The sequence below is a fragment of the Amblyraja radiata genome, chromosome 19, assembly GCF_010909765.2.
Source record: "Amblyraja radiata isolate CabotCenter1 chromosome 19, sAmbRad1.1.pri, whole genome shotgun sequence".
Taxonomy (NCBI): Eukaryota; Metazoa; Chordata; class Chondrichthyes; order Rajiformes; family Rajidae; genus Amblyraja; species Amblyraja radiata.
Window position 1 is genome coordinate 30383468 of NC_045974.1, and position 16523 is coordinate 30399990.

Below are 16523 nucleotides of genomic sequence, written 5' to 3' on the forward strand. Positions count from 1 at the left end.
CTGGAATCTTGAGCAAAATACAAAATACTCAGCGGGTCAGGCAGCATCTGTGTAGGGAATGGCAGGTGACGTTTCGAGTCGAGACCCTTCTTCAGACTCACGTGACTACAGGACAAAGGTCCGGAAATATGGCACACGTCTTTAAATCTAAGCATTATTAAATCTTTGCATTATATGTTCCAAGCATAATTAATGTCTGGATTAGAGGCATTATCTATAAGGGTAGGATAGTTTTTTCTCGAGTTTCGGATGTTGTGGAAAGACATTATAGAGTTATCTTAAACCATGAAATGCATAGATAAGGTAGACAATCAGAACTCCCCCCCCCCGGGTGGAAATGTCAAGGACCATAGGGCAAAGAGTTACGGTCAGAGGAGAAAAGTTCAAGGGTGGGGTAAGTTTTGTACACAGTGGTGGGTTCCTGGGGTGGTGTTGAAGGGGCTTTTAGATAGGCACAGGAAATGGAGAAATATAGACCTAATGCAGGCAAAGGAGACTTTTTAAAACACTTGGCATAATGGTCGACATTGTGCGCCGAAGGACCAGTTCCGCCCTATACTGTTCTGCGCTCTGTGTAAATGCGATGCATTCCTTTTGCAAGCAATGAGCGGAGTATTACGGCATAGTGGACAACAAGACGCTTTTTTGGCGGATTCTGGAGGGACGACAGATCAGAAGCTTCGTCGAGGCACCTGGCACTGTTGGAAATTCACTCGGCCGCTTGGAGTCCGCGGGGAGACGGCTATTCGTGCTGTCAATTTGCCAATCGAACGGGAATCCATAAATGCAATCTGGCTCTTCCAAAGGGCGAAATAATGAAACAGACAGACACTCCCACCGCTCGGGAGCCCAGTCTGGGTGAGTGACGGGTGCAGATATGGGACTTACCAGACGAGTTGGTGAATAGCAGCCTCTTGGAGCTGTGTTCTATTTCTATATAAGAGGCTTACTTACCTACGCCAGATGTAGCGACTGGACTTTCAGCCGCTCTGGGTCACCGCGAAAGCAAGCCGCGCGTTTGTTTATGTTGACAGTTTACAATTAAAACAAGGCAATTCTGCCCGCAGAACAAGTAAGTTATTCAGTACTTTCATCCGCCTGCTGCCGAAGCTGAATTGTACGGCGGTCAGAAGTTTGGACAGTTGCGTTACGCTTGGATGCATTGAGAAACGTCTTTTAAATCTTCGCAGCGAGGGTATATCTCATGGCGAAGGCCAGATTCGCTTATGAGTATTCCGAAGCGGAGGATAAGAGCATAAGACTCGGGTTCTTTCTCATCGTCGCCGGTATCATTTCCTTGTTCATCCTTGGATTTTGCTGGTTAAATCCCACGCTAAACAACATGCAGTGCAAGGCTGCGAACTGCACTGTTGTGTCGTTGCGGCAGATCGGGGAGATGTCTGAGTGCACTTTTACATGTGGGGCAGATTGTAAAGGGACGTCGCTCTATCCTTGCATCCAGATCTTCGTCAACAATTCCCAATCGAACAGCAGAGCTCTGCTCCATTACGACGAGCAGCAACTACTTCTAAATCCCAAGGTAAAGTGTCTTGTTGCTGTGACATAGTAAACGGTTATGAAATAAACCATTCACATTGTAGTTACAGACATTTTATGAAGTGGTCTGTAAGTTTCATTAAGTATAATTTCTTTATCTTTAAATGCATTTATTATACCTTGAAATAATACAGTGAGTTTTAGGCGATTCAAATTAAAAACCTTGAAAAACTTACTTGAAATTAATCAAATATAATAACCGTAATTACAAACTACGGCTGTAACTTTGGAAAATAGCAATCTGGATGTGTGTTACCATGTCTTCGAGGTAGCATTCTGATTTCTGAATCAAGTGTTGAGTTTAAGACTACTGGCAAGCAGGAACCAGCACATTGATGGGATCATAAAGAAAGCACATCAACGCCTCTACTACCCTGGAAGCATGTGGACAAATACCCTCTTGAACGTCTACAGGTGTACAGTGGAGAGCATATTGAGTGGTTGCAACTCCAGGAACAAGGAAGATTGCAAAAAAGCTGGCGAACGCTGCTGCCCAGTCCATCACAGTACTGCCCTCTCCACCGTCAAAGGCATCTATGGGAGTCACTGAAGGCAGTCAACATCATCAGAGACCCATATCACCCTGGCATAACTCTTATTTCACTCAAGCCTTGGAATGAAGGTACAGGTGCCTGAAATCTATAACATCCAGGTTCAGGACCAGCTTCTTCCCAACAACCATCAGGCTATTAAACACTACAATCTCCACGAAGGTCCAAACTGCAGAGGCTTGGTGGGGGGGGGGGGGGGGGGGGGGGGAATTATTTTTTGCCTTTGCACTGTTACTGTTCATTTGTTTTTGTTATATACTGAACTTTTTTTTCATTATCGTGTTTACAGAGTCCTATGGTTACATATCTGTTGTGCTGCTGAAAGTAAGAAGTTCAACGTTCTGTTTCAGGAGATAATAGACAATAGGTGCAGGAGTAGGCCATTCTGCCCTTTGTGCCAGCACCGCCATTCAATGTGATCATGGCTGATCATCCCCAATCAGTACCCCGTTCCTGCCTGCTCCCCATATCCCCTGACTCCACTATCTTTAAGAGACCTATCTAGTTCTCTCTTAAAGGTATCCAGGGAACCGTCCTCTGAGACAGAGAATTCCACAGACTCACAACTTTCTGTGTGAAAAAGTGTTTCCTCATCTCTGTTCTAAATGGCTTACCCCCTATTTTTAAACTGTAGCCCCTGGTTATGGTCTCCCCAAACATCCGGAACATGTTTCCTGCCTCCAGCGTGTCCAAACCGTTAATTATCTTATATATTCAAATAAGATCCCTTTTCATCCTTCTAAATTCCAGAGTATACAAGCCCAGCCGCTCCATTCTCTCAGCATATGACAGTCCCGCCATCCCGGGAATTAACCTTGTGAACCTTCGCTGCACTCCCTCAATAGCAAGAATGTCCTTCCTCAAATTTGGGAACCAAAACTGCACACTAGGGCCCTGTACAACTGCAGAAGGACCTATTTGCTCCTATACTCAACTCCTGTTGTTATGAAGGCCAACATGCCATTTGCTTTCTTCATTGCCTGCTGTACCTGCATGCTTACTTAAATTGACTGATGAACAAGGACCCCCCGATCCCGTCGTACTTCCCCTTTTCCCAACTTGACACCATTTAGGTAATAATCTGCCTTCCTGATTTTGCTACCAAAGTGGATAATCTCACATTTATCCGCATTAAACTGCATCTGCCAAGCATCTGCCCACAAACCATCTTGCCCATATGACAACAAATCATCTTGACTCTTGCCTCTTAATCGTAGACATGAGGGACAAAGTTAAAGATTCTGTCTAAGAAGGAACTGCATATGCTGGTTTATACCAAAGATAGACACAGATTGCTGGAGTAACTCAATGGGTCAGGCAGCATCTCTGGAGAAAAGGAATTGCTGACGTTTTGGTTCGAGACCCTTTTTCAGACTGAGCGTCAGGTGAGAGGGAAACTAGAGATATGAAAAGGTACAGAATAAATGAATGAAAGGTATGAAAAAACAAATCAAAGCCAGCACCAATGATCAAGGAAAGGCAGAGCCCACAATGGCCCATTGTTGGCTGTGGAATAGATGATAATGAATGGATACAAATAGTGAAACTAAGCAGAACGAGTGAAACCCGTAGAACGACTAGGGTAGGGGTGAACGGAGAGAGAGGGAATGCAAGGGTTTCCTGAAATTAGAGAAATTAATATTCACACCATGCAAAATATGAGTTGCTGTTCCTCTAATTTGCATTTGGCCTTACACTGACAGTGGAGGAGACTGAGGACAGAAAGGTCAGTATGGAAATGGGAGAGAGAGTTAGTGATCGGGAACTACGAGATTGCATAGGACTGGGCTAAATAGTTCTGCAAAATGATCACCCAGTCTGCGCTTGGTCTTGCCCTCAGAATCTCAAAATCTCAATTAATAAATACCAAAGAAATTTGTCGTAACGTTCTTTCCCGCATACATTGAAAGCATTCAAGAAAGAGGAAATTAAGAAGGAAATGCACGAGAATGAAAAGAGGAAATTAAACAAAAATGCAATTAAGGTTATTAATAAAACCAAATAAATAATCAATAAAGTTTTGCAATTACACTAGATCATCAGAGTGATGATGGTGATAATAATTATCTTACAGCAAAACATCATGGAAACAGATTCCCTCGTCAATTACTGATTATGCATCTTCTGCATTACAAATTGACTTTTTTGGTGAAAATGGACATCAACATTACTTGTGATTCTGAATAGCATAATTCAAATTTAAGCCTCTCTTTGGACAAAAGTTTGGACTTCTATGAACAGCAGCTGTTCCAGCAATCAACATTTAGAACAAGTATCTGGGATTAGAAAAGTTTGAGGTAATGCAGGGCTTTAAAATTTTTCTATAGTTTGTATAATTACATGACTAGACATAACTAGTGTTATGACCCTGAAGTACTGGGTCATTGTTGAAAGTACTGCCTTTTGGATAGGATTTTTGTCCAAGGTCTTCGACTGCTTCCTGTGGTTTATTGGGGTGTTATTACCCAAAGTCATGACTCTTGCTGAAGTGCTGACCAATATCCACAGAAAACAACTGGTTAATCACGCAGTTGGTGCTTGTACAGCCCCTCACAATGATCAATTTTACATCATCTAAGTTTACACCATCTGTTCCTGCATTTTAGAATAATTGTAATGTGTTTTGCACCTTGGTGCATTTGGGCTGTAGTGTGATTCTTTAAATTAGATAAAATAAACAAATTACAGTAACTACTGTTGTAGAATTTGTGTAGCTTTGCAAATTTCTCCGTTACTTGTAAATGAAGTCAACTTATTTAAAACATTCAGTTCACCAGAAGTTAACTTACACAAAGCTACTTGGTGGAGAGGGGCAGTGGATAGGCAGCAGATGAAGTTAACATTTTGTTTTTGTTCATGTAATCTTGCTAATTGTCCTCATGTCATTGTCTTAGTGATGGATATACTCCTCTGAATAATAATTTACACAATACACAATGAAGGGAGGAAAACCAAGTAAGCATGTCCTATAGCATAAGTATGTACAGGTAGTTTAGATACTACTTTGGCATCGGGCTTGGTTTCTTGGTTGAGTGCTTATCCATGTGTTATAGTAGACAAAAATGCTGGAGGAACTCAGCAGGTGAGGCAGCATCTATGGAGCGAAGGAAATAGGCAATGTTTCGGGACGATTTCCTTCGCTCCACAGATGCTGCCTCACCCGCTGAGTTTCACCAGCATCTTTGTCTACCTTCGATTTTCCAGCATCTGCAGTTCCTTCTTAAACACTAGTGTTATAGTACTTTGTTTTTACAGTAATAAATTATGTTACAGTTACTGGAAGTCTCATTGCATTTTAACTGGATCTGATGAAATGATCGGTCTGTATTAACTCACTGATAAGCATCTTAGCTGCCAGCATCACTACCATCAGATGGCATTATCCATTAACTCATATCTTTCAAGTTTTATTTTATTGGTACGTAAGTTTGGTGAGTGGAGTACAGTATTCAGATATATGAAATTCAGTTCAAAAGCTAGCTTCACTTGGCCAGTAGATATTTTATATGGATGGAGGGCTTTATCTGTGATTAGTGATTTAAAAACACTAAAAATATTACAGCGCAACTATTTAACAATTGGTGACAAAGCAGCCTAACATGATTTAATTCTCACTTCATGCGTAAACACGTACACTCTTTCCTCTTTTATCTCTTCCTTCTCCCTCCCTTACTTTTTCTCTTTTCTCTTTTCCCTCCCGCCATCCTTTCTCTCCCTCTGTCATCCTGCCTCGCAAGTGAAGGAATTTGTATGTTTAATCACACAAAATATATGCAAGCCAAGAAAACTAATTTTGCTGACCCATATCTATCTGACGTGGCTAGTAAGGAAGCACCAGTCACTCTGTCTTCTACCAGTATCCAGCTCTTGGTCAGAGGCCTGGTGTTACCAAAAACAGGGGAAGCTCTAATACCAGCACATCCCATTTCATTCATTTAACTTGTACGTTCAGGAAACTTAAAGAGTTGAAATGTCAATTATTATTCCGCTAATTAAGTTATCGTGAGAAGAAAGGCCACAATACACTTTCAAATTATAAATGAATTTTACCAAGAAATAGATAAGAAAAGATTAGTAGAGGTTAGAAAGTGAGTAAAGTTATGTATTAACAGTTTTTTCTGCTGAAATACAGGTAGATATCAACGTTGTTTTATATGCAGAATTGGGGCCCATGATATAAAGTTCCTTAAAATATGCTTCTTCCATCTGAGTTATTTACCGTGCCCTAGATCAAAATAAAGAGCATTGAGAAAGGAAGCAGAGCAGCTTTTGAAGGAGATATTAAGGTTCTGTACAGGATATTTGCTAATAAATGAAGGCACGGATTAGAGGGAATTAGAATATAGCAGCGGGGATAAGGATATAATCATAAGATAGAAAAAAAACAATTTATACAATTCCCTTCATAAACTCTGCATATTCCATTACAGTCCATGAAATGCTTCATGAATGAAACTACATGTGCAATGCAGGAAATGTAACAATCAAACTGCGTATAGCATTGATAATCCGTATATAGTGAATGTATTAGGAATGGTACTTGTCTTCAGTGAGTCTACATAATTTTCTGTAGAAGACATAGTGTAAGTCCAGGAGATTTTATTTTCTACTCATGAAGCAACAGATATAATGGCCATAGGTTTCCTGGCAGTGGTGAGATATTGCCCTGATCACTCGCCGATTACTTAAGTCTGCACTTGAACAGATACCCCTGTGAGAACATTCCTGAGAAGCGAAAACTAGGAAAATCCCAATCTGGACCTGCACATGCCATTCTGGGACACCATAAACCATTCTCACAATCTTAACTGTGTGTAAGAAGGAACTGCAGATGCTGAATCATAATGAAGAAAGGCACAATGTGCTGGAGTAACTCAGCAGGTCAGGCAGCATCTCTGGAGAAAAAGTATGGGTGATGTTTCGGATTGGACCCCTTCTTCAGAAAGGACAAAATACACGTTCAAATTATAAATGCATTCTGCCAAGAAATAGGTTAGAAAAGATTAGTAGGGGTTAGAAAGTGAGTATAGTTATGCATTAACTCTGTTAAGGCATTGCTCTAATCTGGTTCCATTTTGATCTCTCCCAATGAGTGGTTGCACCTAATTTGCTCTCATTTGTTCAATGATACTTTATTGTCACCGCAGTACAGTGAGATGCTTTGTTTTGCCTACAACCCAGTAATATCATACAGCTGACCTCACCACCGCTGCATTTCTGCTGCCGACAAAGTTACAAGTTCATCGAACTGTTTTATCTTCTGCTCGCAGTGGTGAGCTGGGCCTGCCGCCGCTCGTGACCACAGGCGGCCCCCTGCCAGGTCCCCCTTCATTCTCGGTGGCTCCCCACCAGGTAGCTCTCGGCGCTGCGGGTCCCCTCCTCGTTCTTGGTGACGCGGGTCCCCCTGGGAGCCATCGGTGAGTGTCAGTGCATTGGCAAGGCCTGAGGCTATGTTTGCAACATCCACTTCATGGAAGCTTGTTCAATTTCTTTATAATTAGTGTTTTACTTCAAAGTTTGCTTCCTATTGTTCAACGGAGTTTTTAATTAAGTGCTAGTTGCTTCCCCTTGTGAAAGCAACATCGTAAAATATTTCTACCGCTGAATGGTCTTGTTCATGTTAACCTACCTGCACGTCAGAGAAAATGGGCAAGAAACAAACTTTTGGAAGAACCATGATCAGGAGCATCTGTAGAGAGAAATGGATAGACTACGTTTCGAGTTGGGATCCTTCTTCATACTGATAGAGGAATGGGAAGAAAGCTGGAGTAGAGATAGGGGTGGGGAAAACCTGGCCAGTGATAGGTGGATACAGATGAGGTGGGGAGGGGGAGGGGGGGGGATACTTTAGATAGTCCAGCCCGAAGTTATGGTATTGTGGAAATGAGGTATTAGCTCTTTTGTGCATCTGATTACTCTCTGATCACTCAGTTGCTTAAAGCTATCCATTTAATATTTAATTACCAACCTGATCTCCCGGTTGCTGGACACTTTAATTCTCCTTCCCATTCCTACACAGACCTTTCTGCCCTCGGTCTACTCCATTGTCAGAGTGAGGCTAAACGCAAATTGGAGGAACAGCATCTCATATTTCGCTTGGGCAGTTTACAGCCCAGTGGTATGAATATTGATTTCTCTTACTTCAGGTAGCCCCGGCATTCCCTCTCTCGATCCCTCCCCCACCCAAGTCGCACTAGCTTTTCATTTTCACCCTACAAACAGCTTACAATATCCTGTATCCTTTATCATCCTTTCTTTTTTGCCATATCTTTCATTCATTGTTCTTTATCTCTCCACATCACAGTCTATATCTCTCGTTTCCCTTATCCCTAACCACTGACGAAGGGACTCGACCCGAAACGTCACCCATTCCTTCTCTCCAGGGATACTGCCTGTCCTGCTGAGTTACTACAGCTTTTTGTGTGTATCTTCCATTTAATATTTCTTCTGTATTAAAACATTCCAAGATCGCTTGTTTTAATTATTTTTAATACCCTGCTAAATCCACACTACTGACAGTTTCATTCATAAGCATCTTGCTTTACTGAATTTGTAACACTGAGTGTGCTTCTCTTCTAGAATGAAATGGTTTGAATTTGAAACCTTTTAATAAAAATGTTAAGCTGCATATTTTAATCTTAATATATTAAACGTGCAGATGGGACTTTTGTAACATATCCAGAAAATGTAAAATTGAGGGAGAGAAGATGACCTACATTATTTGCAAATCTCCACAGATGGTCATGAAGGGATATGATTATAAAATGATGTTGTTCAATTCAAAGGGCCTCCCCATCCACAGAAGCCTAAGAGTACGGAGAATATTTTCTCCAGGCTGTCAACAATAATAATACAGTGGGATCCTGAAGAACAAAGTAATTATTTTTCTTGATTTTCTCCTAACGGTGCTGATTCATTCTAAGGTTTCCATGGTCACGAACAGGCCTGCCTATTGCAGAATTAATTTGTGATTGTAGGCAAGAGTGTGCAACTGGGTTATTCAACCAAACCAAACCAGTTGGCGCTCAATCCTCACTATGCCGGCTTTCCAGCAAAGATAATCGGATAGCATTGAAACTGCAGATTTTGCTTCATTTTTAATGCCCTTTCTCCTTTCATCCTAGATAAGATGAATCAGTTCAGATCAACAGTCAAATCCTTTTTTCCGGTCTGTGTGGTTAAGTGCCAGACCACATGCATTGCATTTAACCAGGAGCAAGTATTCCTTGGTTTTAAGATTTTAATTCAGCTTAACAATAAAAAAAACAACAGCAGATCCCTTAACGTCTGTTATTTGACGCTTCAGAAGAAAAGTACAGATAGAAAAATGCTTGATAAGTAATTTTTATAAAATTGCGTAGGAAGGAACTGCAGATGCTGGTTTACACTGAAGATAGACACAAAATGCTGGAGTAACTCAGCAGGTTAGGCAGCATCTCTGGAGAAAAGGAATAGGTGATGTTTTGCATCAAGATCCTTCTTCAGACTGTGTGTCTGGGGAGAAGGAAACTAGATGTATGAAAAGTTATGTTATTTAAATTTTTTTTTATCATTCTGTGGATTCAGTAGATTTTTATGTTTAAGGTCTCAATATTTATCAGTATGCTGAGAAATGTTCACGTAATACTCTGGTCATGCCATTATATATCACAGCAGTGATCTATTATTGATATACGCAATGCTTTTGGTGCCATGGAAATGCCTTTGTCTGGAAGACAGCACAACCACCAGCCTTTTTAATGCCTACTGTTAGTTCCCAAAGAGTGTCCTCCATGATCTTCCACACACCTGCTGGTAAACTGAAGTGTGGTCAAAATAAGTGTCTAAGAATACAAATTGATATGCAAAGTCTAAATTCAATGTTAGATGACAAATTTGGAATCTGGTTGTTGTTGGCACTGTGCTTAATCTGCCATTGCTACAGAAGCCTGGTAAATTCATGTGGTTTTCCAATAGGTGAATGAAAGAGTTGTTTGCAAAGCAGAAATTCAATGTTGTTGCTTGGTTTCTGCAGGTTGCCGGTAAGGCAGACTGCGTCATGTGTTAGTATAAGGATACAAGTGTGCTATTTAGCTCCTTAAGGCAATTCACTATGCAGTGAAATCGTGGCTGTGACAAAGACCCTCACAGTTTGAGAACAGCTCTGCCCAAGGCCACACAAAGTTGCAGAGTTGTAGATGTAGCCCAGTCCATCACACAGACCAGATTTCCCGCCTTTGACTCCTGCAAAAGCAGCAAACATAATCAAAGTCTTGTCCCACCCAGGTCATTCCTTCTTCTCCCTTCTCCCGTCTGGCAGAAGGTACAGAAGCTTGAAAACACGCACCACCAGACATAAGAACAGCTTGTTCCCCACTGTTATCAGGCTTCTGAATGTTCCTTCTCTAAGCTATGGTACTGTCCGATTCACCTCTAACCAATTGTTGATTTTGTCTATGCAACTGATGCACTACAATGCTGAGAACTATATTCTGCACTCCGTACCTCCCCCTTTATTCTATCTCTTTTACTTTAATATAACTTGATTGCATTTATGCAGATCTGATTGGATAGCATGCAAAACAAAGTTTTTCACTGTACCTCGGCACATGTGACAATAATAAATCTAAACCTAAAATCTAAGATCAGCCATGATCACTTTGAACGGTGGATCATACTCAACAGGTAAAATGGCTTACATTATTTTCTATTATTCTATGTTTCTCATTGGATTTTCCTACAGCATGATTTTGACACAGAGAACTCTTTCTTCCACTGACTTATCTCCTGATACTTTGTTCCCTCATTTTTATATTAAATTGTTGATTTCTGAAGTTGGGAGCTGATAAATGATTCATTTGTTGTTATGCTTATAAGTGAGCTACATTATTATTTTTGTGTTGACCTTTTGTTGCAAGATGAACGCTTTGGTCCACCGACTGAGGAGGCGTGAATGGAGCCGTACGTGTGCGACAGATTACATCTTGGAGCATAGTCATAGTCATACAGTGTGGAAACAGGCTCTTCAGCCCAACCTGCCCACACCGACCAACATGTCCCATCTACACTCGTCCCACCTGCCTGCTTTTGGCCCATATCCTTCTAAACCTGTCCTATCCGGTGCAGAGTTTTTATTGTTTTATGTCTATGTTTTTATGTAGTTTTTGTTATTTTTTGTTGGGGTATGTGTGTGGGGGGGTGGGGGTGGTGTGGGGGGGAGGGGGTAACTTTTAAATCTCTCCCTGCACGGGAGACCCGACCTTTTCTTTCTCGGGTCTCCGTTGTCGTTGGGGCTGCAACGAGGAGCGGCCTCCAACAGGAAGACCGGGGGCTGTGGTGCCGACTACTCACCTCACCGTCACGGAGCTGGCCGAGTCCAGAGCGGGTGGAGCTGTGGTGGACGCTGCTGCGGCCCGACCTCCGGAGATTCGGTGGCTTCAACTGCGGGTTTGGCGGACGACGGCACCGGGAGCCCGCGGGTCCCTGGAGGGAGACTGCTTTTCGGGGCTTCCGCAACGGCGACTTCTCCCGCCCGAGTTGCGGGGTTGAAGAGCTCCTGGAGCGGGGCCTTACACCATCGCCCCGCGCGGCTTGGAATGGCTGCGGGACTGCGAGCGCACGCCGGGGGCTCTAACACCTAGACCCGGTGTGCGACCTTGCATCACCCAGCGTGGCTTTAATGGCCGCGGGACAATTCGCCATCGCCCGCCGGGGGCTTTGACTTTGACTCTGACATCGGGGGGGAGAGTGCAGTGGAGAGATAAGTTTTTTTGGCCTTCCATCACAGCAATGTGATGGATGTTTATGTAAATTATGTTGTGTCTTGGGTCTATTTGTTTGTAATGTATGGCTGCAGAAACGACATTTCGTTTGGACCTCAAGGGGTCCAAATGACAATAAATTGAATTGTATTGTGTATTGTATTGTATCCATGTACCTGTCTAATTGTTTCTTAAACTTTCCAATAGTATGATCAACAAAATACTGGATACTAATTAGATGTGAAGCATAGCTTCGGCAATTGGCATTTGGTTCATTCTGTGATATTCCCACCATTCTGTAGAAACACACTGGTGACCATGTTCCATATAAACTCATTTTAATTGCTCCTTATAAACTCACTGAGGCTCCCACTGCTATGGCCTCATAAACATATCGCAGGCCCCATTCTCATGCTCCTTTTAAACTCCATGGATATTGACTCCTGTGCTTTTTTTAAACTCACCTGGTGAACTGAAAATGGGGCCTCATTCACTTACAGCTCAGTGGTATGAATATTGATTTCCCTAACCTCAAGTGACCCTGGCATTCCCTCTCTCTCTATCCCTCCCCAACCCAAGCCAAGCCAGCTTCTCATTTTCTTCCAACAAACAGCTAACAATGGCCTGTTCACTTTATCATCGTCACTTTTTTGCATATTTTTCATTCATCGTTCATTATTTCTCTACATCATCGTCTATATCTCTTGTTTCCTTCTTCCCTGACTAGCCTGAAGAAGGGTCTCGACCCAAAACGTTACGCGTTCCTTCATTCCAGAGATGCTGCCTATCCCGCTGAGTTCCTTCAGTTTTTGTGTCTCCCGACGGAAAAAAATGATTACACAGCAGAGCGAGACTAACAAAAAGGAAGTAAAAGTGTGTTAGTGTATTAATAACAATCAATAATCCAGCATTATCTGGGTTTTGCCGACTGCTAGGTTTTTTTTGGGAACCCTCTTCATTCCACATGCAAGCTCAATGTGATAAAATACAATTTATTTTTTACAGTGTTCCTATATCCCCCCTTGTGAGAGAGACAATCAGAAAAACTCTGAAAATGTGCTGAGTTGGCATGATTATTGGAAGGAAGAGATCGGCGCTCAGACCTTTATTTGCTATATTAATCGTCAGCGAAGGTAAGATGACATTGACAGATTTATTTAGAGCAAACTCAGAAATCTGCAGATACTTGAAATCTGAATAAAAACAGAACCTGCTGGAAACACTCAACAGGTTAGGCAGCATCTGTGAAGAAAGAAACAGAATTTACATTTCAGGTTTGAAGATCCATCATCAGAATCAGAGTTCTACAAAAGGACCATCCTGAAACCTTTACATCTTTTTCTCTCACCACATTTGCTGCCTCATCTCCAATCTTTATTGAACATTTTTAGTGCCTGAGGTAAGGGGAGACCTGATAGAAGTATTTAAAATGATGAGAGTCATAGATTGGGAAGACAGTCAGAACCTTTTTTTTGGATCACTGGGGGCTTTCTGGACCACTGCCCTGCTGAGTTCCTCCAGTATTTTGTATTTTAGTCACTAAGATTTTAAGGAGTGCTTTAATGGAGTTAACTTTTAATCTTCATGAAAAGTGTAAATTAAACTGTGATTTTAATTTGAAAAAAATACTATTTCAGGAAGCAAACTGTTTTGTACAGTTTGTTTTAACAGACTGGGACTCAAGTTATCTTACGCAGTTTCTATAATATTATTAATTGATAAAAATTGCCATCTTGCTTTTTCACTGCCAAGGTGGGAGCTAATGCAAGATTACATCAATACCTGCAGCTAAAATAATATTTGAGCAGAAAACGTAATTAATTCTGACTAATTTAGTCTGATTTCCACGAGTGGAAGAATTGAAAATGGCCACCAGCTGTCTTGATATTAAGCAATAAAATGACTAAAAACTCACTGCGTCAGTCTGGAATTTGGGCGAAAAATCTTTATTAGTAACCTGCAGCCCTTTTTTAACCCAATACCCCTACTGTAATCTGTAACGAATATAATGATACACAGATCACAATTTAAATGGGAATGTTTTTGTTCATCGCTTGATTGTTCAGGATTATTTCTCAGGTACGTGGATAGTTCCGTAATTAATCTTTGTTTCAATTTGAAAGAGTTAATCCTAATGCAATATGCGCTGAATGTTGTGTAACAGTTTCTTAAAAGAACTCTGGACCATTGTCATGAAGTTTCGAGAGAATAGCTTGCATTTTTAACCACACAATTTAAACACATTTATCCCTCCATGCTTAAAGATGAAATGATTTATGGAAATAAAACAAAAGGACTGAAATATTCAGCAGGTCAGCCAGCTTCAGTGAAAGATAAATAGTGTTTTAGGCTGATGATTGTTATTCAATCTGAAACTTTAATTGAGTCTATCGCTCTCTGCCTCTCTCTCCCTCTACAGATGCCGCTTTACCTGCTGAGTATTTATAGCAGTATCCATTTTTATTATGGGATTCCAGCATCCACAGTATCGTGCAGCTGAAGTAATTAGCAAAGGATATTGTGGTGCTTCGTTAGGAATATATAATTTGTATTTAATTAAAAGTAATTGAATGGAATTGTTTTTAACAAATTCACAGAAGAGGAGGAATCCCAACTGGTAATTCCCCCTTCACCATTTCAGCATGCTGACATTACATATTTGATGATGCCTTAACTGGCTTCAGCCACTGGGAGTTTTACAAAATGTGTTCTTTTCCCACCCCCACCAGTCCAGCCAGGTTTTATCGCCCCCAAACCCCCCCCCCCCCCCCCCCCCCCCCCCCCACCCACCCTCTCTTCCCCATCTGGTGGCATCATCTGCTCATTGTTCATCTCACCTGCCATCACAACTATTTACCTGAGCCTGTCTCAACCATCTCCCTCAGCTCTTTGCACTAGTTATTTCCCCTCGGCACTCTCAGTCCTGATGCAGGACCTTGACCTGAAACGTTGACCATTCTTTCCCTCTCCAGACTCTGTTCGACCCGCAGAGTTCCTCCAACAGTTTGTTTTTCATCTGCTGTCATCTCTGTCTCAGTTAATGAATTGGTGTTACTAATGGAGCCAAGAAAAAATATGTGATTAGAACAGGATTATACAGCGTAGGACCAGGCCATTCAGCCTGCAATGCCTGTGCCTGATGTTGAACCTCATCTGTCATGAATATACATGATTCTTAGCCCTCCATTCCTTAGAGCATCCTTGGAACTTAGAACATAAATTCAAGTTCCTCAGAACTTAAAATATGTTTTGTCCTTGAATAACTGACTATAGAGGCTAAATAGTTGATAAGTTCATAAGTTATAGGAGCAGAATTAGGCTATTCAGCCCATCGATTCAACTATTCTTCCATTCAATCATAGCGATCAATCTTTCCCTTTCAACCCCATTCTCTTGCCTTCTCCCCATAACTCTTTGACACCCTTACTAATAAGAATCTTTCAATCTCCACCTTATAAATATCCATGGAGTTGGCCTCCACCACCTTCTGTGGCAATTAATTCCACAGATTCACCACCCTCTGAATAAAGAAATTCCTCCTCATCTCCATTCTAAAGGTGTGTCCTTTAGGCAGAATCCCTTAATTTAAACACACAACCAGTCTGCCAAATGTGCGGCAATTTGCCTCTCTAATATTTTAAGTATTGAAGCTTTATTCTTTAATCACATAGTGGGCTGTTCAACTAAAGCTTTGTGCCATTTTGCAGACCTGATGACGTGCTGCTGAAGAGGACCCGCGATGACAATGTTCTGTTGCACTGCGTGCTCTGGCCCCTGCTCACTCTGCTGGTTGGGGTTCTAATCGTGCTTCTGACTGTCTGTGGTAAGAGCCTTGCTATTCGAGCAGAAGCCTTGCAGAAAATGAAGTACTCCTAGTGAGAAGACTGCTGTGAAGTGACAATCAGGCAGCATGCCCATGATGACACGATCAATGTTGCATTCAAAGGCAAACCTGGAATGAGAAAGACCTGAATTGATCCTAATCCCAAGAAACGATTTACAAAGTTTTCTGTGATTTGAGCTGCTGGGAAGACTAAAGAATTGATGATTATAAATGCTCGCAAATTGGCATAATGATTCCATGGCATTATTGCAAATGAAAGCAGCCATTCTAATAGTTTTTAACTGTTTCTTTTCAGTTTAATTTCCATGCAAGTATGGGGTTTCCCAGAATATATTGTTAGTTAACTGCAATCCCATCTTGTGAACCTTCATTCAATTAATGCTCCCAAAATCTTTACTACTGCTACATTTTTAAAAAGACTGTACTTTGTAAATATGTAAAAAGTTGTTAATGTTTGTGAAGTTATAATGTGATGAAATATTGGATTTTGGGTAGAATTGGCTTTTTATTCTGAGTAATAAAGGTTAAATAATAGAACTCCATTTTTACCTCTGAAATACTTCATAGAATAACACGGTGATAAAGCCATTGAGGAGATAATTGAGCCCAGTGTGATCGTGCCGGCTCTTTGATAGGACTGTGAAATTATGTTATTTGCTGCTCTTCCTTCACAGTCCCGGAAGTGTCTTTATTTTCTAACATTGATCATTTGTGCTTTTGAATGTTGCTCTTGAAACTCTTTCTCACCTTTTTACATAGAGAATTATAACTTACTGCAGCATTTTATGTCCTTAATTTGCCTCTGATATTTTTGATTTTATTGTCATGCAA

The 16523-nt window shown here is 41.3% G+C and overlaps 1 protein-coding gene across 1 annotated transcript; it reads left to right on the plus strand.

Annotated features, from left to right (window-relative positions):
* The first annotated feature begins 677 nt into the window (after positions 1-677).
* kcnmb4 (potassium calcium-activated channel subfamily M regulatory beta subunit 4) lies at positions 678-16221 on the plus strand. Its single transcript, XM_033038167.1, has 3 exons — positions 678-1540; positions 12854-12981; positions 15556-16221. The coding sequence occupies exons 1-3, from the start codon at positions 1205-1207 to the stop codon at positions 15722-15724; spliced, it is 633 nt and encodes a 210-aa protein (XP_032894058.1). The 5' UTR covers positions 678-1204; the 3' UTR covers positions 15725-16221.
* Positions 16222-16523: the final 302 nt, after the last annotated feature.

Excerpts from the sequence above, each read along its gene's own strand:
- kcnmb4 (XM_033038167.1), top strand. The coding sequence starts at position 1,205 with ATGGCGAAGGCCAGATTCGCTTATGAGTATTCCGAAGCGGAGGATAAG. Across the intron at positions 1,541-12,853 it reads AACTACTTCTAAATCCCAAG|TGTTCCTATATCCCCCCTTG; the intron begins GTAAAGTGTCTT and ends TATTTTTTACAG. Across the intron at positions 12,982-15,555 it reads TATATTAATCGTCAGCGAAG|ACCTGATGACGTGCTGCTGA; the intron begins GTAAGATGACAT and ends GCCATTTTGCAG.